General features: G+C 39.1%; 1 protein-coding gene across 1 annotated transcript in view; it reads right to left on the bottom strand.

The window, feature by feature from the left end:
• dync2h1 (dynein cytoplasmic 2 heavy chain 1) overlaps positions 1–26140 on the bottom strand; it is a 561613-nt gene that overhangs the window by 361928 nt on the left and 173545 nt on the right. Inside the window, exons 50-52 of the mRNA XM_060826048.1 lie at positions 24568–24816; positions 11487–11595; positions 5005–5118 (exon numbers count right to left, since the gene is read on the bottom strand). Coding sequence (XP_060682031.1) covers positions 5005–5118; positions 11487–11595; positions 24568–24816 — 472 coding nt within the window. The remainder of the gene's footprint in view (positions 1–5004; positions 5119–11486; positions 11596–24567; positions 24817–26140) is intronic.

Raw genomic sequence — 26140 nt, 5'->3', positions numbered from 1 at the left:
TATAAAATCATGACTAGAGGGCATAGGTTTAGGGTGAGAGGGGAAATATATAAAAGAGAGCTAAGGGGCAACGTTTTCACACAGAGGGTGGTACGTGTATGGAATGAGCTGCCAGATGAGGTGGTGGAGGCTGGTACAATTGTAACATTTAAAAAGCATCTGGATGGAGATATGAATAGGAAGGGTTTGGAGAGATATGGGCCGGATGCTGGCAGGTGGGACGAGATTGGGTTGGGATATCTGGTCAGCATGGATGAGTTAGACCGAAGGGTCTGTTTTCATGCTGTGCATCTCTATGACCCCAAGACTCTCTGACTTCATGGTTCCAAAACTCAATCCCTCTACCAATAAAAGCTAACACACCGTACACTTTCTTAACAACCCTATCAATCTGAGTGACAACTTTCAGGAACCTTTGCACATGTCCACCAAGATCTCTCTGCTCATGCACACTACCAAAAATGTTACCATTAGCACAGTATTCTGTATTCCTGTTACTCCTTCCAAAGTTAATCACCTCACACCTTTCCACATTAAACTCCATTTTCCACCTCTCAGTCCAGCTCTACAGCTTACCTATGTCCCTCTGTAACCTACAACAACCTTCCGTACTGTCCACAACTCCACCAACCTTAGAGTCATCCACAAATGTATTAACCCATCCTTCCAAGCCTTCATCAAGGTCAGTTATAAAAATGGCAAATAGCAGTGGCCCCAAAACAAATCCTTGCAGTACACCACCGGTAACTAAACTCCAGGTTGAACATTTCCCATCAACCACCACCCTCTGCCTTCTTACATATAGCCAATTGCCGATCCATACCACTATGACACCTTCAAATCCATGCCTCCATATTTTCTGCAATAGCCTACCTTGGAGAATCTTATCAAACACTTTATCGAAATCCACATAGACTACATTAATTGTTTTACTCTCATTCACCTGTTTGGTCACCTTTTCATAGACCTCAATAAGGTTTGTGAGGCATGACCTACCCTTCACAAAACAGTGTTGACTATCCCTAATCAAATTATTCCTATCTCTTATAATCCTTTCCAACACTTTATCCACAATTGAAGTAAGGCTCACTGGTCTATAATTACCAGGGTTGTCTCTACTCCCTTTCTTAAACAAGAGGACAACATTTGATGTCCTCCAGTCGTCTGGGCACTATTCCTATAGTCAATAGCAACATAAAGATGAAAGCCAAAGGCTCTGCAAAGTCCTCCCTGGCTTCCCAGAGAATCCTAGAATAAATCCCATTCAACCCAGGGACTTATCTATTTTCACACTTTCTAGAATTGCTAACACTTCCTCCTTATGAACCTCAATCCCATCTAGTCCAATAGCCTGTGTCTCAGTTTCTCCTTGACAACACAGTCTTTTTCCTGTGTGAATACTGATGAAAAATATTCATTTAGTGCCTCCTATCTCTTTGGACTCCACGCACAACTTCCCACCACTGTCCTTGATTGGCTCTAATCTTATTCTAGTCATTCTTTTATTCCTGAGATACCTATAGAAAGCTTTAGGCTTTTCCTTAATGCTACCTGCCAATGACTTCTCATGGCCCCTCCTAGCTCTTTCTTTAGGTCCTTCTCAGCTAACTCGTAAGTCTCAAGTACCCTAACTGAGCCTTCACGTCTCATCTTTACATAAGCCTCCTTCTCCTCTTGACAAGAGATTCAACTTCTTTAGTAAACACAAAAGACAACTATTTCAACTCAATAAAAATAGGCAACAGCTGTCCTCTAGATCATTTTTCAGGGCAATGCCTTGATCAGAGTCAATCTACCTGGTTTAAAAATACAAACAATGCTTGGCAGTTAACTGTCAGTCAATGCCTAACTGGTTCATTCTCCACAACAATGCCTCCACCAATCACAGTCCACTTGCCAACCAATTAACAGTCTCCCTTCAAACAGTATAAGCACTGGCTTCTCCCTTAAATTGGTACATGAACAAATTGCTTTGATGAAAACAAGACAGAAAGCTTCATCAAATGTACCTTTTTTAAGCAAAACTCAAACTCTGCACCACCAAATGACATTTTTCTGTTAAGACCTGCAGCCAAATCCTTACCTTTGTGACATACTGTAACAGTTTCTTTTTAAATAAAAAGTTCAGGGAAATAAATTTTTCTGTACAGGCTCATGCTGAGATGTAGCTTACATAATTGACAGAGAAGCATTAGATCAATTTTCACACCAATAACTTACTTTAAACAATTTATAAATTGTCTAAATTAATGAGAAATGCAAGGCAGAAATAGAAAGTTGTACAAAATATGTAACATAAATGAAAGCAGTTATAAATAACTAATCAATTTATACATTTCAGTGTACAAGGTCGCAGCACACCTATGTATCCTTTTATTGTCCTATTTACTTATGAGATAATTAAAATCTCAAAGCGATGTTAACACAGGCACTTTTTCAACTAGGTTGTTATTGCAAATTGCTTCATTCTTAAACTCTAAAAATTATTGTTATAAACTGTTTATACAAATGATCAAAAACATGCATGGCAAGTGTGGAGATAGACTGAAATGGATGTAAACAGGGATTTATTTCAAAAAGATTAGAATGATTTACATTTAACATAAAGAAAACATGAAAAGCATTTTAAGAACTTTAAATTCAAAAAGAACAGTATAAATAAATTGGATATACTTACAAATTGTCTTTTTTTCATTCAAGGGTGAGGTATAAGAGAAATGAGAAAAGTGTCTGGCTCTTTCGGAATGCTTGCAGGTGTCACATTCAGCGGCAGCACTTTTGGCCACAAATTGGGGAGGGCTTACAGGTGGGCTCATAGAAATTTGCTCAGTCAAACAGAATAATAGTTTCATCCTAATCAACTTGCCCCTGTACCATTTTCCTTAAGGTGTCATCCAGCTGTAAATGGTGGCGAGCACGAGGCCTCCTTCATCAGATAATAAGGCGCAAATCTTGGTCACAAACGAGAACCTCTCAAAGTTGAGAATCCTACACTCATTCATAAACATAGCATCCCCATTTCTACAGGAGCAGGACTGAGATCAGCCCACAGTTGGCGCGTGCAGTTGGCCAACTAAGTGATTAGGTAAAAACAGGGACTGCAGATGTTAGAAACCCGGTTCTAGATTAGAGTGGTGCTAGAAAATCACAGCAGTTCAGGCAGCATCCGAGGAGCAGAGTGCCTGCAGGTCGACATTCTCCCCACCCCTACCATCGTCTCATTTATCTCTCCACCCTGCAGGCACTCTGCCTCTATTCCTGATGAAGGGCTTTTGCCTGAAACGTCGATTTTCCATGTGGATATAGCCCCATGCCATGTTGGGGTTGGAAGAATAACATTCTTTGAGAGGAGGAAATCAGTGCATAAAAGATGTACAAACCTCTTGCATCTGTGAAAACTATAAAAATACCAATCTAGTCTGTCAGAAAGTGTCAAGACCTGTCAAAATATGTTTTTACAAATAAGTATACTTTTACAATAGAGAGTAGCCTGCAATATAGAACTTTTAAGTAATAACATTTTTTTGTTTGTCTGACTAAATGTGAATACTTGGTGGATGTTGCATATGTGTAGGTTGGGGAAGGGTGATGGGTGGAATTAGTTGCCATGGGAGATGGGTGGGGGGCATAGGATGGGCTGGGCAAACTGTGGGCCCATGGGATATGGGCAAAGGGCATAGCATGGAATGGATGAGGTAGGGGGAGTGTATAGGAATGAAGGGGAGTGAGGTTTAGATGAATATTTTAACTTCCATTACCCTATTTTAGGTACTGAGCATGGTGCTGGAGCCCTAAAACAGGCTTTCCAAACAGCCTTCCTTAGCAATTGTCATCCTTCTCAGATTGCTCAGGCTGACTTTTACCTTTACAACCACTCGTCATTTACACACCTAACATAAGAATGATAACTGGATCCCAAGTCAGCCTACTGAACACCATGTGTTCAATTCAGACAAAATTACTGCTGGTAACTCTGTGAGCCATAGTGCAGGACTGGAGCCCACCGGTAAATGTCACATCAAGTTGTTGTTCCATTGACAAATCTAACTCTTATCAACATTTCTCTTGCTGTTGGAATTTTACTCATACACGTAATAATTTTTAAATTTTCTGAAGAATCACCTTTTTTTTCATTTGCAAGGAATAATTAACTGGCCCTTATATCCCACAAGGGCCTGAAGAGTTAACTATAGAGAGTGGAATTTTATTGCCTTTGTAAAGATTCTGATGCTGGAGCCAAGAGCAGGTTACAATGCCACTGGTGATACCTCGACCAATATGATATTGCCTGAGAGTCAATCGAAAGTCAGTTTTGAGTAGGTCTATTCAATTTTGGAAACTAGGCAGAATTAGCACATGGGTGGCACCTGGGCAAAGCCTACAGTGCAGCCAACCCAGGAGAGGTTAGTGTTACTGTGGCAGGAAGACAATGAAGACCTTTGAAGATGGGCTCTGAATAACATTTGGGGGAGTAGTTGGTGGTGGTGGGAATAAATAAAGGAGATCTGCTGACAAGATGTCATTTCTAGGGACCTGCCAGGTCTTTGTTGCTGCATGGGTCAATCTGACACAGGTAAGAATCCAGTAGCCTCCCCATTCAGGTCACATTAATTACCATTATTGGTTATTGGCCATTGCAAGATGCAGAACTGCCTGAAGGCAGGAACAAACCAGTATGAATATTGATTATGTCTTTTTCAATTTCCCTCATAGTTTTGCCACCAGCTCCATTTTTATGTGTTATGTAAGTTTTGGCACATCATATAGAACCAGTGTTCACAAATAAAGTAGACTAGGAACATTCCCTGAAGAACACTTTTTTTTAATTTTTATGGCTTATATTTGTGTGTAAATGTACATAAATGACCAGATTTAACAAGTTCAATTTCACAGCTGTCACTTTCACAGCTGTCACGGTGAAATTTGAACATGAACTTCCAGTCTATTAAGTATCATATCCTGTTGTATATAAAAAGAAGGATTATGGACTTAAAATCTACTTACTATATGCAAAGTAATTAAAGATTGGTCCAGTGAATCCATCTTGTGAAGCCTGGTCTTTTAAAGGTGACAGGATTGGTTCCAGTTCTTCTGGTGTATATAGTCCAGGCACTTCACCTGCATATTGAAAAAAATGCATAAAACCACAGTTAAATACCTGTTTTATTGTGAATAGCTATGCGTGAAAGATAAAAATAAACAGAATATGTGCACCGAGTACTAAATTTGAAAGAAAATAGACTAACAGAAGTTACAGCACTATAACACAGTGCTTCATAACTGAACAAATAATGTTGACATTATTTCATGAATTCCTAATGTTCTCCAAATTAAAGGTCTTAAAATAACATCTGTTTTAAAAGAAAAACAAGCAACCAGACAGGAAAAAGAGCAAGATTGCCAACCACACGGAATAGCAGTTGAATGTTGAATCCGATCCTCTGTTTAAGAACTTCAATTATGTTACTTTTAAAGATGAATAGCAAGCTTTATGAACTTCTAAAGATGGGCAATATGCATAGCAAGGCTAGCTGGGTCAATATAATGTTGCAGGAATTAATTTTATCTTTTTCTGGCCTAGGCAGAAAAATTATTTGAATGAAAAATGGAATTTAAACTTGTGCCAGCACTGAATTAGTGGTAAAATTAATTTCTCTGAAGCAGCAGGTTTCTTTCTTGAAGCCTTATTCCACAAAATGTTTGAAAGACATTTAGGCAGCGCTTGGAAGAACATGGGCCAAGTGCAGGCAGGTGGCACTAGTTTAGTCTGGGAACAAGGTCAGCGTGAATTGGTTGGACCGAAGTGTCTGTTTCCATACTGTATGAATCTATGGAGAACCTGAGCTAGACTGACATTACAGTGCAATAGTAAAGTAGTACTGCACTCTGTCAAATATGCTGCCTTTCAGACTGACAGTAAACCAATGAATGTTAGCATATTTGTTGAGAGCAATATGTTGAGCAGCCCGAAATGTTATGTTAAAGGTTAACAACCGAAACTTGTGTATCTTGGAAACTTCCCAAGATGATCAAGGGAGTTGTGAAGTGGCATTTGAAGGATGTAGACTTCTCTTCTGCTTTTAATGTCTCCTTCTTACACATGATGTCTACAAACATCTGTTCCATACATTCTGGAATGGTCCCAGCCGACTGAAAATGAGAAAACATGCTACCATTCTTCCAGTAAGAACAGAGAGGAAAACAAGGAACAACATGCTCATCAGTCCAAAGTCACTTTCCAGGAAGGTGGTGAAATCTATTGTTAAGGAATTCCTAACAATGCACTTAAGCAAAGCAGATAAACTTGATATGGTTTCATGAAGGGGAAATCCTGTTTGAAAAGTTAAAGACTTTTCAGGATATAACTAAGAGTGTAGATAAAAGAGAACTAGTGCATGTTTTATAACTGGATTTCTAAAAGGCATTCAATAAATGCCACACAAAGGTTAACTAGTAAAATAAGGACACGGAGTTCAGTTAATATACCAACATGGATAAGATTGTTTGATGGACAAAAAACAGAAAGTAGGCATAAATAGGGTATTCTCCATTTGCAGGTTGTGACTAATGGAGTGTCTCAAGGATCAATGCTGATTCTCAGCTGTTTACATTCTATATTCATGATTTAGACAAAGAGACAGACAGTAAAATACAAAGTTTGTTTACCATACAAATCTAGGTGGAAACGTAAGTTGATAGGATACAAGAAACAATAGATTTAGACAGGTTAAGTGAATGGACATCAAACAGTAAATGGAATATAATGTGAAGAAATGTCATGTCATTCACTTTGGTGATGAGATTAGAATGGCAGATTTTTTTTTAAGGTAAGAAACTTATACAAATTGATGTTCAGATAAACTCTAGTGTGTTATACATGTGTATGCAAACAATTAAGAAGGCATGCGGTTTGTTGGCCTTAATGGAAAGGTAATTGAATAAACAGGAACAAAGAAGTCTTTAGAAAGTTGTACAGAGCTTCAGTGAGATCATTCCTGGAGTATTGGGCAAATCTCTCATCTTCATATTTAAGAAAGGATATTGTGATGAAAGATGTATAATGTAGATAAATAATCTTAATATCATTTACTTTTGAATTTGGAGTTTGGATTTTGAACTAGTGGCATACAGAGTTTCTTAGTGCGTCTGAAGGGGTTTAACAATTAACTTGTGCATATTTATGGAGCTATGATGATTTTAAATCAGTTTGAGGACAATATCTCCTAAGAACTAATAGGATGTGTTTAAATATGGCAAGTTTGCATATAAACAAAGTACATAATATAGTATCAAAAACAGACCGTCACAAAGCTGGTTTTTTTTTCTAAAAACTGTTCCTTTTCTCAAGGATACTATATCCTTGGTTTTTTACAGAGGGGTAATAAACCACTCACGGTGCTGATTAGACTGGTTTGGTACAGAGATTAAAGGGTATTGTGAGGCCTTTTTGTTTATATGTGATTTCGGGTCAAAGTGGTCATGTTTTAGAAGTGACCTATATAATGAAAAGGAAGTGGTCAGCTCTATAGCTAAGCAGTTTAGTTCAGTCCAGAACTAATGAGATGTTCAACAGTGAGCTGTGTGGAAACTCTCTCTCTCTCTTTCAGCCCTACTAACTTCAACCTGTAAGCAGGAGTTCCATTTATACTGGTTTTTAAGGGGGTTTGCTTATTAGGATTGTTCTGTATATTCGGAACAGCATAATTAAGTCTAGTTTGGATAGATTGAGTTCTGTAGGGGTTCTTTATTCTGTTCTTTGTGTTTCATTGTGTAATCTTGTGAATAAACTTTTGTCTGTTTTAAAACCTGGTAGCCAACCTCGCTAACTTAATCTAGGTAATTTTCACTGTACACTTACCAAAATAACTTGCAAAGTTATGATCTGGGCTGCCTGCTTAAGAATGTTTTGAGTGGTCTGGCCTAGTCCATAACAAGACTTGCTGAACTTTTCCATTAATTTCTGTTTTTATTTCTGATTTACAGCATCCCACAGTTCTTTCAGTTTTTACATGATATAGTATGTTGGGCTTTCTGATGGAAGATTCTGGAACTTTTTTTAAGGGTGCAGAGGAACACCAACAGCTTGGTTTCAGTTTGTGGCAGTTCTGCAGGGTTCTCAGTTGAAGATGGATGTGTAAAACAGCTGAGAAAGGGAGAACATAATTTACATTTTAAGAATAATTCCGGAAGCATTTGGTTTAAACCCTGAAAAGGTAATTTGAAACTAAGTTTAAGCTCACTAAGAGCGATGATGGTGCACTGGTGAGCACAGCTACCTTCCAAGCAGTTGACCCAGGTTTAATTCCTAGCCATTGCAATGTTATGGCTTCTAAACTGACATTTAAAGGAAAGCCATCAGGGTAAATCGAGAACATGGATGTTTTGGGGCGGCACAGTGGCTCAGTGGTTAGCACTGCTACCTCACTGTGCCAGGCACCTGGATTCAATTCCAGCCTCGGGTGACTGTGTAGAATTTGCACATTCTCTCCATGTCTGCATGGGTTTCCTCCAGGTGCTCCAGTTTCCTCCCACAGTCCAAAGATGTGCAGGTTAGGTGAATTGCCGTGCTAAATTGTCCATAGTGTTCAGGGATGTGTAGGTTAGGTGCATTAGTCAGAGGTAAATATAGGGTAGGGGGAATGGGTCTGAGTGGGTTACTCTTCAGAGAGTTGGCGTGGACTTGTTGGGCCGAAGGGCCTGTTTCCACACTGTAGAGATTCTATGATTCTATGGTTCTCATGTTTATCTCATTAAAACATATAGGATTCTTAAGGAGTTTGACAGGATAAATGATGAGAAGATGTTTCGCCTCATGGGAGAGTCTAGGACCACAAGGCATAGACTTAGAATAAAGGGGTGCCAATCTAAGACTGAGATGAGGAGGAATTTATTCTCTCTGAGGGTTGTCAGTCTTTGGAACTCCTTGCCACAGAGAACTGTGAGAACAAAGTTCTAATGTATATTTAAGGCTTAGATAGTTAGATTCTCAATCAGTAGTGGAATCGAGGATTATGGGGAAAAGGCAGGAAAGTGAACATGAGGAATGTTGGTTCAGCCATGATTCTATTGAATGGTGGAACAGGCTTAAGGGGCAAAATGGCCTACTCCTGTTCCTATTTCTTCTGGTCTTATGAAGATTCAGGAAGCAGCTATTAGATTCTCAGACTGAGACTTGAAGTCGGGTTATATTAAGCTTTCAGTGATGTTAGAGAAAGAGTTTCTCTCTGGTGCAAGTATTGTAAAAGGAGGCTTTTGTGATCTGTAAAACAAAGCTTTTGTGATTAAAATGATTATGATTTTACTACATGCTTTGAAATCTTTAACTTTGAATTATATGTTAAAAGTTTGGTTTATTCTATTCTATATTCATTTATTTTGTATCATCAACTTCAGCGTTATCGTTAAAGCCCAAAACTGCAATGTTGCGTGCTTTTGAATCAGTGACAGACCACATCAACAATTTTTTTAAAAAGCCGTGACCTATCAGGGCACATTTCATTCTGGGGTTTGTCCAGTAATACCATTAGCTGGCATCATAGCATATATACTTGCATTGAAGCAGTGATACTTCATTAAACTGTTAGAAAAGAATATTGTCCCAGGCCAAGAAGATGAATAAATTGGACCTATATTCTCTAAGAGAAATGAAACTTGATATCATTGAACATTGAAGATACTTAAGGGGCTTCACAGGGTAAACTGAGCGGTAGTTTATGCTGGTCAGAGACAGATGAGGGATCAGGGGTTAATCATTTAGGACTATGATTAAAAGAAATTTCTTCATCAAAGGGTTGTGATTTTTTGGAAATCTCTGCCCAAAGGCGTTAGGAAAACTGCACCCTTGAGGATTTTTAAGGTTGAGATAGATAGATCTTACGTATCTTAGAATCATGGAGTACGAGAAGAGGGTTAAATGATATTGTAGCTTCAACAAGTAATATGGTAGCTTCTATGACTATCTCTTGTGATCTTGTGTTCCACCATGGTTTACAGCAGCTCTTTAGAGTGGTTGAAGAATAGAACTAGAAGCACGAAATATCTCCCTGTAACTTATAGGACCACCACTGACTGCACATATCAGTAAAATGTGCCACATATACTGTACCATTAAGTGTCTTATGATTACACAAAATATTTATCAGCAATATAAGCTGATGAACAACTCAAAACTTACAGATGCAAATGTTTTCGTTCTTCTTTCCTTGCCTGCCTAATAATTTGTAAGATTCAAGGAAGTAACACCTAAGCAAAATCCTGACCTCGAGCCCAAAGACTGATGCCTAAATCTTTCAGGCAAATTCTACACCCAAGCATGCCAAAACCAATGCATTGTATTCTTCTAAACCTGACCTGGGAGGTCAAGAGCATGACCCTGCTATTTAGGCAACCAGGGGTGTGGTAATTTTGCTCCAGACTTGTGCCCTGACCTGGACATTCAGGTTTCCTGCATTTTTCAAATTACAAGAGAGACATGTTTTACACAGAGTTGCCCACCAAAAATCATGGAAGGCTCTCAAACAAAGACAGGCATTCAGTACATTTAGAAAATTGAGAGGGTGAAGATGGGCCAATTGTGTTATGGATGCCAGAGAAACTATGAAACAATGCATGCAAACACAGAATAACATTACAAAGAACAGAAATATAAATTACTTATTACAATATATTTATACTTCTGATTTGGAGATGCCGGTGTTGGACTGGGGTGTACAAAGTTAAAAATCACAACACCAGGTTATAGTCCAACAGGTTTAATTGGAAGCACACTAGCTTTCGGAGCGACGCTCCTTCATCAGGTGATAGTGGAGGGCTCGATCGCGACACAGAATTTATAGCAAAGATTTACAGTGTGATGTATCTGAAATTATACATTGAAAAATTGATTGTCTGTTAAGCCTTTCATCTGTTAGAATACAGTGATAGTTTCACTTCTTTCATGTGTAAATCACAAAACCTTTTTTTAAAAAGTTGCATTCTCGGGTTAGAGATACATTGTACTTTGCTCAAAAACTGCATGCATTCATGTAGAATTCTGAGCTCAAAAACTGCATGAATTTATGTAAAACTCAGTTATCTCACTTTCTAGATTAGAATCAATCTAAACATCATGGCATAGACAGAACACAGGGGGCCAACACCATCACCATTGTTAACAGCTAACCCGAGAATGCAACTTTTTAAAAAAGGTTTTGTGATTTACACATGAAAGAAGTGAAACTATCACTGTATTCTAATAGATGAAAGGCTTAACAGACAATCAATTTTTCAATGTATAATTTCAGTTACATCACACTGTAAATCCTTGCTATAAATTCTGTGTCACGATCGAGCCCTCCACAATCACCTGATGAAGGAGCGTTACTCTGAAAGCTAGTGTGCTTCCAATTAAACCTGTTGGACTATAACCTGGTGTATTTTATAGTTATACTTCAGATGTTTCAATTTTAAAAATTGCTAATGTATATAATTACAACTTAGATACAGACCAGAAGAAAGGAGACTGTTCACCATCTCAAGAAACCTAGCATGGACAAATTGGTAATCTTCCAGGAGCAATACAACCTGATGTCCATCAAGGCCTGCAAGTTGCATCACCTAAAAGGTAAAATTACATCATTAACAATGCAACATGGAAATTCATGTGACAATGCACAGTACAAATCCCAAAAGGCAAGTTCAAGAAAAATTACTGGGAATTGCTAAAGCTATTCAGAAATGGCTGCATTTTGCCAAGTGAAGATAATACATAATGGATGATTAATAATAAGATTGTGAGGATGCTTCATGCTTCTTTGGTTGAAGATTTATCTTACAAGGCTGTGGACAATGAATCCCTGACCGGTTTCTTTATTTTAAAAAATGTCACCAAAGGACAGGATGAATAATTCTTTTTCTCATAAAAAGAATTAATAAAAAAAAAAGAACTGTGGATGCTGCAGATCAGAAACAAAAACCAAAACAGAAATTGCTGGAAAAGCTCAGCAGGTCTGGCAGCATCTGTGGAGAGAAATCAGAGTGAAAGTTTCGGATCAGCGCCCCTTCTTCAAAACAGGAATTAATAATTTTGTTGTTCATTAAAGGATCCTGATTGATGGACAAAGTGAATATTTTGTCACATGATGCCAATTAAATAGGCAGCTTTGTCCTGAATTGAGTCAAGTTTCTAGAGTGTTTTGGTGCTACACTCATCCAGGTAAGTGGGAAGTATTCAATCACACTTTGAACTTGGGTCTTGTAGATGACGGACAAGCTTTGGGGAATCAGGAGATGAATTACTCACTGCAGGATTCCTAGCTACTAACCTACTTTAGTTGGCACAGTAGATTTCAGGACATTCATAAAACATACATTTGTCCTCTTCTGCTAAGCCTGCCCTAACTCAGCTTGGAGAAGACCTGCTTTAGGAGAATGGTTTCTGATGTCAGAAATACATGACCAAACCAACAACACTGATGGCAGATGATCATACCCTTGGTGTTTTGATGCCAGCGTGTGAGAGGACATTGATGTTGGTGCACCTGTCCTCCTACTTACTGTGTCAGATCTTCCACAATAGGCTTTGATAATATGACTCCAGCCTAGTGTAAATTATCCATATTTCATCTACATGCTGTAAGCTAGCAATCTTGACATGGTAGACCATGAGTGTGTTTTCAGATTTGCTATTACAATCTTCACTCGCTTCTTCAGGTGGCTAAAGACTGCACCAACAGATTTCAGGCATTGTTGGATTTCTTCATCTATGGCAGTCTTCTGTCCCAGTACCTAAGGTACTGGGAATGTTCTACATTTTCCAGGAACTCATCATAAATCTTAATCAACAAAGGATATGACTTGTGCATTTGAAGTTGCTGATGGCTTTTCATTTTCTGAATGCTGAGAGCAAGTTCCCAGTAAATACATCAATTCTCTGAAGTTGCATTTCTGACACTCACTGCTGCATCATCAAGTGAGCTTAAAAAATTCAGAATTGCTTTAGTTTAGTTTTAGTTCTGAAGGGTCACTGGACCTCTGCTTTCTCCCCACAGATGCTGCCAGACCTGCAGAGATTTTGCAGGAATTTCTGTTTTTGTTTCTAGTTTTAGTTTTTGATTGGAAATATCTGAGATTAAACAATATAACATCCATTCAATAATGAAGCTGAACCCAGCAGGCAGAACATGGCAGCAACAAAGGTTGAAAATAAGACTTTGGACAAGAGTTGGGGGGGTAGAATTTATTTTTGGAAAGCATTTTTTAAAAAGGATGTAACTATTTAACAACCTGAATTTTGTGGTAATAAGTATTTTGAGGCTATCTGTACATGTTTCTACAATGGAGTAAATCCAACTGCAATTTGTGGGATATGCTGAAGCATGGAAATCAGAAGATTCTGTCTCATACACCCTGCCTGTACAGAAGCTTTGTGATACTAACACATGTCCATTAGTCTCAGAATTACAATACACAAAAGTATGGCATTGGTGTGCTTACCCATTACACACACCCACAAGGTTTTGTTTCATCCATTCAGAGACAAATAAACTTAAATGTACAATAAATGTGGGCGGCACGGTGGCACAGTGGTTAGCACTGCTGCCTCACAGCGCCTGAGACCCGGGTTCAATTCCCGACTCAGGCGACTGACTGTGTGGTGTTTGCACGTTCTCCCCGTATCTGCGTGGGTTTCCTCCGGGTGCTCCGGTTTCCTCTCACAGTCCAAAGATGTGCGGGTCAGGTGAACTGGCCATGCTAAATTGCCCGTAGTGTTAGGTAAGGGGTAAATGTAGGGGTATGGGTGGGTTGCACTTCGGCGGGTCGGTGTGGACTTGTTGGGCCGAAGGGCCTGTTTCCACACTGTAAGTAATCTAATCTAAATGTAATGGTGGAAAACAACCTCACTGTACTGAAAATTTGTAGAGTCTCATTCCCCAAGGTTTTAATTATTGATAGACATTATTGAACAATTCAAAATTAACTAAAATATATATATTATCTGTCTCTTTTACCTCTTTCAGAATATAGTTTTACTTTAAATAAAGTATTCAAATTTATATTCTGATTAAAAACTGCATGTGACAATCAGGATCCTTCAATCTAACTGTTTGAAAATTTCTGTTCCTTTCATTGCTTATGCATTATCTACAGAGGATACTGTACTATCAAACATCTCTAGGTGTTAGTGTGCAGTTACTAAAATGCTAGAATTTCGTGGGCAGTTGTAAGTCAATTGAATATGATCACTTTCTTCGCCATCTACATTCCGGGGCATTCTCTTAACTATTTTCTTACTTCAGTCCCCTGTCATTCTACGCCCACAATTCATTAGTGCTCTAGAATTATGCAAAAATTATGAAAATAGCTTCTTAGCATTTAGCAAACAATTAAAAATGACAGCTCTGAAATCGTAAGATCTTTGCGGTTGTTGTAGAAGTGTTAAGGTATTTAAAATAAATTAGTTTGCAGAATTGCAGAAAAATTCAGAAAAATGTTTCAATCACTAAAAATATAGGCTCTTGTTTTTCAAGGGGATCAAAGATTACGGAGAAAAAGCAGGAGAATGGGGTTGAAAAATTTATCAACCATGATTGAACAGTGGAACAGACTGGATGGTCCAAATGGCCTAATTTCTGCTCCAATGTCTTATGGTCTCATGCACACACCAGTACCTCATTAATTAACCGTACCACTGACAATTTATGTGAATAATTTCTTTTTTAAAAACTTTAGATTATTTCCAAAATATTGAAATTTCAGAAGTAACATTGATTCATGTATGATGCTTGCTCAAGGAAGTCAGAAGCAAAACAGAAGCAGCAATGCAAACCATTTTCACAACTTCACCATGTACCACAAGACTTGGAATGTGATCATTTGATCACTTTTCAAAGCAGAGCCACAAGTCAGATTTTTTTATTATCATTACAATAGTTTATTGCTTTGCTCCTCAGTGACATTTTTAATCTCAACTTTGGACTTCAGTTCCAACAATATTTGTGTGAATACAGAAGAAAGTACATGCTCGTGCACATCTTAAATCTCATGCAATTCTCACTCTTATGAGGGCAAACATCATACTTGCAAGTTAATCCCTAGCATCTGTCAGTTCTAGTTATTTAGCTATTCATGGTGAAACATTAATTGAGACTAATTGAGATGGAGCGATAAAAAAAAGCTTCAAGAAATATCACCAGAGGGAACTTTTAATGGTCTCATGGAAAACTATGAAACATATTTTTATTTTCTCTTAGAGGTAGCAAGATAAATGGTTCCTGCAAGTGTTACTGGGAGTAATTATCTGTTGTCCATTTGTTTAGTATATAATCTCTCACCTTGAAGACTTAGAAATATACAAAACTTAAGTTTAATGTTTCCTTCAGTTGAATGCACTCCAACACTGTTGAGTAAATTCAAATAAATCCTTTTGACAAAATATCTGCAGGGGCATGATTCATGAAAATGCCCTTCAAAGGGCATTTCCAACCATGCAGAAGTGAAACATGTTTCTTTGATCATCAAACAGACAGTGACTGAGCCCACTCTGGCCTTGGTCACAGCTATTATCCAGTATGATGTCACATTCGACATCATAATTGGCAGGTCATGAAATGAGGTGTAGATCGTGTCAGACACTGAATACCATGCTCAGCCCAGTTGTCGGTACTCTTCCAATCCTCCTTTATATCTTGCACTTCCTGGATAGCCCATATGTTCCAACCTACCACTTCAAATTAAAAATCCAACTTTATTCTTTATCCGTACTCTCCACCCCCATCCCAAGTCCATTATTACAATTTGGCCATGCATACACTCCTGCCATTCAGGCCACAATAGTGATGACTATTTCTCAGCATCCTGCAATGCAGCATTTTGCATCCTCCCATGTACCAGGTTCCCACCATTAACTGAATTATCCCTTCATCACTGCCTTTTATCCACCACACCCCAAACTGCTGCCCAATATTTCCAACATCAAGATACCCACCTGCCTAACACAAAAGTATCTTCTGATAACCACCCATGATATTCATTTTGCTAACCCTCCACGACTGACAAAGTTCCACCCCCTGGCTGACCTGGATGGGCAGCCTCAAGTGATGACAGACAACAATCCATGAATTCCGACTGCATGCTCTGTACTGCAGGACAATAGCTCACAAGTGAACTTCAGAATAACAAATTTCAGCAGATTTCTACACTATAAACTAAAAAGCAGTCAAAAGTTCTTAAAAACTTAATTTTAAATTTTAGTGATTCCCATAAATTTTTCAAACATTGCTTATAGATTGTGAAATATTGGATGTATCTAACATTCTCTTTTTGGGGTCAAGAAACCTTGTCATTTCATCTTCCTCCCAGCTGAGGGCTCTTTGCCAGATATTCTGCTCACTCCACAGGACTTATTGTCCACTCTCTCCCTTTCTGACATCCCAAGTATATTAAATTCCTACCTAATACTCTCTTAAGAAAACTATACTGCCAAATGGAAGTTAAACTTTATCTATAGGCTTTCTTGCCCATTCATTTAACTTAATTTATCTTTGGCAGTCCTTTGTCCCAGCCACAGATTTCAAACCCCTGCAGTTAATTCCATTCCCCTTCCTAATTATTGCCTCAAAGTAAATCAGACTCTTCACATGCTTGTGTTCTTGCACTGGGTTACAGACCTCAATCTTTCCATCTCTCATTAAGTCTGCATAATCCCATCTACCTGACAGTGACTACAGTCCTCCTTTGCTGGTTGATTTGTACATGCCCCCATTACCACCAGACCTAACTATTCACCTTAGTGGTAGCCCATCCTTCTCTCTTCAAACTCTGAAGTGTAAGAGTCTTTCAAATGAATCAATGTTGCTTGCTGTTAATCCATTGTCATTCATCTCACCATCTTCAAGTGAGTCAAGTATAAAATCCTAGTTTGTATCTCTAAATGTGGTTTTGCTCCCACCATCTGCAATCTTCCATCATCCACAAATACAATACTCCTCAGATACCATCACTAGTGGGGAAATGGCTGGGAGTTTTAGTCAGAGTAATACTGGGGAAGCTAGGGAGCTAGGGCCTGCTGGTCAGAAACAAGTGTGAAGTCCAAAGTCTTTTAACAGTCAAGAACTTATATAACATTCTCAATGTAATGAAACATCTCTCAAGGTTCTTCACAGAAATATTATAAAACAAAACAGGAGACTGACCACATGTGGAGCAATGAAATCAGGTGGCCAAGTGTTTAATTAAAGAGCTAAGTTTTAAGAAATGCATTGAAGGAGGAAAGTGAGGAGAAGAAGTGGAGCAGAGTAGGGAGGGAATTCCAGGATGTAGGACCGAAGTAACTGAAGGTACAGCCACTAATTACAACAGGCCAGAGTTAGAGCAAGATAGAAGGTTGTGGATTTGAAAGAAATCACAAAGATAGGAGAGATGAGGCTGTGGATGGATTTTAAAACAGGAATAACAACATTAAAATCAGTTACTGCTTAACCAGGCAATGTAGGTCAGCGAACTCAGGGCAATAAAAGGAACAGGACTTGCCGCAGGTTACAGTATGGCCTGGAAATTTTTGATTGGCAGTGAGATTATGCAGTGTAGAATATAGCTGAAAATGTGTTGCTGGAAAAGCGCAGCAGGTCAGGCAGCATCCAAGGAGCAGGAGAATCGACGTTTCGGGCATGAGCCCTTCTTCAGGAGCCCCATTCCTGAAGAAGGGCTCATGCCCGAAATGTCGATTCTCCTGCTCCTTGGATGCCGCCTGACCTGCTGCGCTTTTCCAGCAACACATTTTCAGCTCTGATCTTCAGCATCTGCGGTCCTCACTTTCTCCCAGTGGAGAATATAGTCAACCAGCCTAGAGTGTTTTCGAATAGTCATGATTAATATTTACATTGCATTACAACACACTGGCACTGACTACCCAAAGTTATAGCAGAGACCACATGTAGAAGTTAGTCCATTGTTTAACACCTGCTTCTGACACCAGTAAAAAATACCTGAAATAACTTCCCAGAGGCCGACATCCAATCACTAAGTCATCCTTTACTTACATGCGCATAGTTCTTGACAGTGGTTTGGTTTCCTCAGAGCCAGCTGTCAGGATGAACAGAACCTTTGACACTCCTGTTTGTATCGGTAAGCCGGGGCTCCCTGATTGGGGCTGTTAGCCTGGTTCAATCAGGGAACGCATTCTATGAGATCCACTTGACATCCTTCCAGGTACAAAGGCCTGTTCTTTCTCGTATAGCCTCTCCTGGGGTGTTTTCGAACCGAGTCCAGTTCCTTCCACTCAGCCTCGGATACGGTGGCATATACCAGATCGTAGCATGTCTCTTGTGCCTAGAGCATCTTTCATGTCCATTTCAGACACCAAGGTTTGTTTGAAATTAATTGGAGAGGGAGAACCCACTGTTTCAGTCAGCCTTTGCACCTGCTCCATTTGAGGGTTTGTAGCTTTCATGTGTTCAGGACTATCTCTCTTATACAAACTTTGCACGTCACAGGACCTGACCTCGTCGGCCTTGCCTCTTACCCGTGCAGGGCTATTTCCGTGGTTTCGGCATCAAACTTGATCTCCTTAAGAAAACTATCTCCCTCGATTAGAGAAGTCTTGTGGCTGGCATTGGTGTTCCTGATGCCGTTTCACCCTGTCCCCAAGCCCGGAAAGATTAGATTTAACCTGATGGAGTCTTCTCCTCATTAGCGACTCTGCCGGTGCTATGCCTGTAGTTGCATAATGGCTGATCTGATAATCAAATAGGAACCAGAACAGTTTGGTATCAAGAGAAGCTGCAGGCTGTTTCTTTAAGCCTGCCTTCAAAGTTTGGACTGCTCTTTCCACCAGACCACTGGACGATGAATAGTTTGGTGTTTTCCTTGCATGCCAAATACGACATCAGAAATATAAAATACCCTGCTTGTAAATGATAACCCAATGTCTGTGACCAACTGTTCTGCGCAGTTTTTCAAATGTCATCCCTACATTTTACGAATAAACATTATGCGCGTCCAGCCACAGTACCTGCCAGCAAAGGTATCCACATTTGCTACTTGGCCATCCAGATGGCATTGTAATTGTAAGTGTTTAATATTAGAGCCCACCGCTGAATTCAACCCGAGGTTATGGGCAGCACAGCCTTGTCCTCTTTGAATAGCCCTGGGAGAGGCTTGTGGTCCATTATTATTAAAAATTTACATCCATAAAGGTATTGGTGGAGCTTTCTTACATCAACAATGACCCCAAACCTTCCTTCTCTACCTGGGTGCATTTGTACTCATAATGTACTCATAATGTACTCAACACATTTTCAGTTCTGATCTCCAGCATCTGCAGTCCTCACTTTCTCCTGCATTTGTACTCATATCAGCCAAACTCCAGGAAGCATACATTATTGAAAATTCCTCTGCATTGGGCCATCTGTGAGCCAACACTACCCCAACACTAGTTCTGATGTCAGCACTACATCCCATTTGAGAATATTATGTGAACACCTTAGACGATGATCGTTGCTTCTTCACTTCACTAAAGGCTACATCTTGGTTGCAAGACTTCGTTGCCCTTTTTCAATAGTAAATGTAAGACTGCCAGGATGAAGGCCAGGTTACATATGAATTTTCCATAACAAATCACGAATCCAAGGATACACTTAAGCATCGGTATAGATGTAGAACGTGGGACACCTTGGAATGTTCTCACTTTATCTTCCAATTGATGCGACCCAGTCTTGTCAACTCTGTAGCCTAAGTTGGTTACTTGGGGTGCATGGAATACACATTTTTCCCTTCTAAGCAGTATGTCTGCCTTGGAGAAATGTCTATGGATTATGTTCAAGTTCTCCAAGTCCTCTTTATTGATCTTCCCTATTGTTAACAGATAAATTACGATCTGGGCTAGATCTTTTAAAATGATCTCCAGCGTCCACTGAAGAATGGCACAGGCTAACAATACGTTAAAAGGCAGTCTCGAATGTTGGTACAAACCCTTATGGGTATTAATTGTAGCATACTTCTGGGAATTCTCATCCAGCCACAATTCAGCTCCTGACTCCCCAAAGTCTGTCTATCATCTACAAGGCACAAGTCAGGAGTGTAAATATTCCCAACTTGATGGATGAGTGCAGCTCCAACAACAAACTTGACACCATCCAGGTCAAAGCGGCCCCTTGATTGGCACTACATCCACAAGCATCCACTCACTCCAGCGCCGACGCTCAGTACCAGTATTGTGTACTACTTAAATGATGCACTGCAGAAATACACCAAAGATCCTCAGACAACATCTTCCAGACCCAGGGTCACTTCCATCTAGAAGGACAAATGCAGCACATATATGGGAACACCACCACCTGCAAGTTCCCCTGGAAATAAATCACTGATCCTTCACTATCGTTGGGTCAAAATCCTGGAATTCCCTCCCTAATAGCATCATGGGTCAACCCACAGGAGGTGGATTGCAGCAGTTTAAGAAGGTAGCTCACCATCACCCTCTCAGGAGCAACTAGGGACAAGCAATAAATACTGGGCAGCCAACAAAGCTCACACCTCACAACTAAATTTTTTAAAAATTAGAAGTATGCATGGTTCTTGTCCAACTTTGTGAAGGACAGCACCCATCCAGATTTGTGTATAAGTCCTCTGTGTGAGGGATTGGATATTTAATCAGCTGTGAGACACATCGATATCAACCTCCATTAGAACCAGTGACCATTTAACCAGATGTTTACTTTGATTGGCTCTGATTTGGATGTTCCTAAGCAACATTGTGTCTCTCATTTCTCAAGATGGTGTCTAGCATGATTCATCACATAAGTGACAGCACATAAATCAGTGACATCTTGGTCCCCAAAAAACACCCATTGTTTCCAATCAATGGGCACCATCAAACCAGCTTTTCAGTCTGTATGCTATATATGGGACAAATAAAATGCAACACCTTTAGATTCAGAATTACTTAGTCTGTGCAATTCCTAATGTATTTAAGATGCAATTTACTTTACATTCAAGGTTGTTTTCAAACCTCAAAGAAAATCAGTATCAAACTATAAACATAATTAAAGGAAAGTTTGTATGTACTGTACCATTACTCATGTTTATAGGTAGGTTCAGAATACAATCATCATTTTTAAGCATATAGTTAATTAACTAGTGTTACAGAAGTGTGCAAAAAGTAAACATTTTTTAAACCAAAAAATTCAACAAGGAACTGTATGCTGACACTACGAGCACTGACAATACTGCCAAAAGGAGTTAATAGATGTGCGAATGTTTGCCATCATTTTCAAAATGAAAAAAGGGAAAAGATTGTTTTTAAATTAATGATTTTAAAGTTATATAGGAATGAACATTTTTAAATGTCTGTGTAATTTATAAATAGAAATGTTTGAAAAAGACGTTTAAGACTTTGAATATTTTGCCTCGAGATCGTGGGGTCCATGTGATCTCATAACCCTTGACTTGAACAATACCAATGGGAGGCAAGTCAAAACTAAAAGCAAAGTAGCCAGAAATGAAGGAGAACTAGGCACAAAGGAGAGCAGGAGCAGAGAAATTGGATGGTGAAGACACATACAAATAGAAACAGACAGAGACAGGAAGAGAAATACATTTTTTGGGAGAGGTAATGAAGCAAAGCAGAAAAGAGGCAAGAGCTTTTGTGGTAATGTGTGAGCTGGCAAAAAAACAGTCCGGAACATAGAAAACACTGTGAAAAGCTGAAGAAATAGGTATTTTCCCACAAGTGGTGAAACAGTGATGTCATTGGTTGGTTATTTGAAAAGGAATTCTTGGAAGCTATACCATCAGGATAGTCATGATCAGAGTGAGAGACAGCTAATGGAAATGAGTCTGACTGAAGTCTTACTTCTGAATCATATTTCTGAAACTCAAAGAAAAAAGCTGCAGTGTGTCGTATTCCTGATCTACAAGATGCTGTTCTCTAATCATGAATGGTTAGAGCTGTTTAGCTATGTAGTACAACATTTATGTGTGGAATGATACAAATGCTTCTGGTTGCACAAGATATATCTGTATTGTATTCACTATTTAAAGTGAAATTTATCTTTGTAGTTGAATTAACATCTTCACGTTATTACACATGTAATTTGTATCGTTTCTGATTCGATAAAGTAAAAACTACAATGAAGGGCAATTTTGTTGATATTTTTGAGGTCATTCATTCTGAGATCATTCAATAAGATTATTACTTTTGATTACAGTTTTCTCACAGGGATCATAAAAAAACTAAATTAAAAAAAGCACAAATAAATGTCAAGCCAACAAAGTGAAGGAGCTTTTTCTGAAGTGAAACAATATTACAACTGTTACCAAAAGCAAAAGATAAAGAACGAAGGATAGAATATCATATAATTAATGTCAGTCGCCAGGCATAATTAGAAGTCAACACTGGTCTGGTTCTGGGGCTATCCAAGAGACTGAATTGAAGAATAAGATCAATATTAATTATCAAAGTGTAACCGTTGTTTTTGATATAATAAAGAGTACAGTTATACTTGTTCCATTGAGTGCAGTGACAATGATTTTGGAGTGACTGGAATGAGTTTGGCTAGGTGTATCTCATTGAGTATGGGTTCCCTGATTGTCCCAGGTTAACAGCTCCAATCAGGGAATCCTGGCTAACAGATATAAACAGGAATGTCAGTGGTTTTGCTCACTGTAGGGACTGACTCTGAGCTAGCTGGTCAATGTCATGTACTATGCACATGTAAATAAAGGGTGACTTGGAATGACATACTGACCTCTGTAAAGTTATTTCAGTGCTGAAAATGTGTTGCTGAAAAAGCGCAGCAGGTCAGGCAGCATCCAGGGAACAGGAGACTCGACATTTCGGGCATAAGCCCTTCTTCAGGAAATTCCTGAATTTCTGAATTACTGAAGAAGGGCTTATGCCCGAAATGTCGAGTTTCCTGTTCCCTAGATGCTGCCTGACCTGCTGCGCTTTTTCAGCAACACATTTTCAGCTCTGATCTCCAGCATCTGCAGACCTCACTTTCTCCTCGAAAGTTATTTCAGTGGCAATGAGAAAAAACAGTGTACTCTTGAAGAAAATTTGTTCACAATAGTAACCTTTGAGTTGGGGTAAGCATTTCTGGCATCTGTTATTTGAGAAGTTTGACTCTTTCAATCTTGCCATCGAAGACTGGGTCCAGAATGTGGAAAGAATGCTTTATTTTTTCCAGGCAAATGCCATTGGGCAAATGAAGAGCAATGATTAAATCTTCTGACTGCTTGCGGACCCACGGCATTTTCAGTTATTAGGGGTCTAAATTGCCCTGAGGCACCAAATACTGAAACCTTTCAGGAACTGACCAATTTAGTTAAGAAATATTATGACTCCAAATCTTCTCTAATTCTGAGACACTACAGTTTTATTCGGCAGTTTAAGAACCAGGGGAACCGATATCAGGATTTTTGACAATTTTAAAATGACTGGCAGAGGCATGTGATTTTGGGTTAACCCAAATGAGATGCTGAGAGACCATTTGGTAGGCAGGATTATTGATATAATCATGCAAAAGCACCTATTAGCTCAAGCCCAACTGGACTTCAAATAGGCACTGCAACTGGCTTTGCCATTAGAAAATGTAGCAAGTGGAGCATGTGAGCTATAGGGTATACCAATGGAAGTGGACACCCTCATTTCTCTGATTGAGCTTGGGGAACATCACTTGAGTGTAGGCAAATTCAGAGTCTCAATCATGGCATATCCTGAGCAGACGGACTTGATTCCAACCTCAACCAAATGGCTAAAAAGTTCTTCAGGATCCAGGCTCACAAGCTATTGTAGTTACTGCCAGTATACAAATTCAAGACAGCAAAGGAGTCCTACAAGGTCTGACTTGAGAAAGAAAACTCACAGGCTAGTATGTAGGAGAGCACACACCCTGGAAAATCCACCAATATGTGATTTGGAGCAGTTAAATTGTTTAGCAACATTCAAATCAGAACCAATCAACAAAGAAATCTGGTGAAACGATCACCCAGTTCGAATGGAGGTCGATACCGGCACAACAGTATCAGTGATTGCAGAACCAGTCTTTCACGAATTTTTCTCTGGAATTGAGAGCAAATTTGTGCAAGATCTCAGCCAGACTGAGAATGTATATCAGGGAACTATTACAGATTAAGGGTACATTTTCAGTTTCCATCTCTTCTTTTAATTGCAGAGAGACCAGTATCCCATCATCTAGTTACTTTTATTTACTCAGGCTCAGTATATGTACCCTGGCCAGCCAGTTCACAGTCAGTCCCTGAAGTGAAGAGAATCCCTGTGACTCCTGTTCGTATCTGTCAGCCAGGACTCCCTGATTGGTCCAGGTTAACAGTCCCAATCGAGGAACTCATACTCAGTGAGATCTACCTGGCCAACCTCATTCCAATCACTACAGGCTTAATATGCTTAAAAGTTAAATTTCAATTTTCCATAATCACTTTAAAACATTTCAGAACAAATTAGCACCAATGCTGGCATGCATTTGCAAACATGGACTTATCACAAGCTTTCAAATTAGTTATGCATATTTCACATTCACATTATATTTGCTGCAGTTAAACATTATTTAAAAAGTAGCATATTTTACTTACATGTTTTAAATCATTTTTGAACTGTTTGATCTCATAATTCCTGGAAATTTTTGGTGTAAATAGTGTTGCTCCATGCATGTGACTGACTATACAGGTGGCCGTTCTACGACCAACACCACTTTGTCCTGCTAGTAGCAGCGAACCTCCAGGGCAGCTCAGTACTCGGTCAATTCTTGCCATGTAATCCAAAACCTCATGGAAGAGCAAAATATCCAATTCTCTATTGTCTCTACCATAATGAACGATTCCCTATCAGAACAATTAGAACGGTGAAACTGTAAACCGATGTTGGGCAAAATGTGCAGAATACAGTGGTTGGATAAGACAAGTAAAGAGTAAAAGTCATGAGGACTACTATTAGAGTGAAAGCATCAATTGAGTCTGTGTTGATGGCTCTTTACCTAAACACCAATTTTACATGCAATAAGAATGATTAATGCATTTTTGCAACATTAACTATTTCACATAGAAAAGATAAAGGGTCCAAAGTAAGTCAAGATAATCACTGAATATTTAATCATACACGTTTTGCCTAATGCAAGTCCCACCTGCTTCAGAGGTGTGTAGAAACATCCCTGCACAGGTTGTTTGGAAAACACAAGAGCTGAGTTCCTTAGGTGATGCAGTGCCTTGTCTCTGCTCCCATATTTCATACCCCTCCCTCATCTTTGGTGGTACTGCATTACTATTGTTTGGCTTTGCATGTAAACAGATTGATTGGAAACACGGCAGATTTACTGGTACTGAATAACAGATGAAAAGTAACACGCATGATTTAGGGTGGAGATTTTTTCAGGCGTGTGTAATTGCACTTCTGGAAATAAAATCAGAGCTCAGTTTCTCGGGGGTCTGGTGATGTCATGGTCAGGTCCCTATCTCTGAGGCAGGAGATCCAGGTTCATGATCAACCTGCTCTGCAGGTGTGTCATCAAAATAAATAGAGCTGAGTTCCTGATTTGCATTCTTAAAGGATTCAGCATGCACAGTCTTCCCACTTTCCATTGGGGGCCTGGGTGGACAGTGTTTGTGGTTTATTAATGAGTAAATTGGGTGATTTGGTTGGTAATGCATTCTTAAAATGAACAGCTCCGTTTCTTCTCCACCAATGAAATCATTACTTGAAATTTTCTAAGTTTCCTTTAAAATGTAGATTCATGTGCTCTTAGCAGGTTGTCATTTAAATTTGTATAGTTTGTTCTATTAAAAAGAAACAGCTAGGTTTTTCCCTAGTACAGGGATGTTGGCTTCTAGACAGGGGAGCAATCAACAAGGGAAAAGTGAAAACTTCTGTTTCTGCTAAATTATAGGTTTACAATAAAATCCTTGTTAATCTCTGAAAGCCTTTTGCAGACTAATTCAATAAACGGGTGGACAGACTTTAGGGAGTCAGGAAGTGAGTTAATTGCTGTGGAATTCCTAGCCAGATTTTGCCACTTTTGGATATGGAGTGGTTCAGTATCAGAGGAGGCCATGGATGGTATTGAACATCATATCATCATTGTAACATCATCAGTGAACATCCCCACTTCTGATCTTACGATGGACAGAAAGATAGTGATAAAACAGCTAAAGA

Source organism: Hemiscyllium ocellatum, chromosome 6 (genome assembly GCF_020745735.1).
Source record: "Hemiscyllium ocellatum isolate sHemOce1 chromosome 6, sHemOce1.pat.X.cur, whole genome shotgun sequence".
NCBI lineage: Eukaryota > Metazoa > Chordata > Chondrichthyes > Orectolobiformes > Hemiscylliidae > Hemiscyllium > Hemiscyllium ocellatum.
This window is presented reverse-complemented; position numbering and strand designations above follow the sequence as displayed.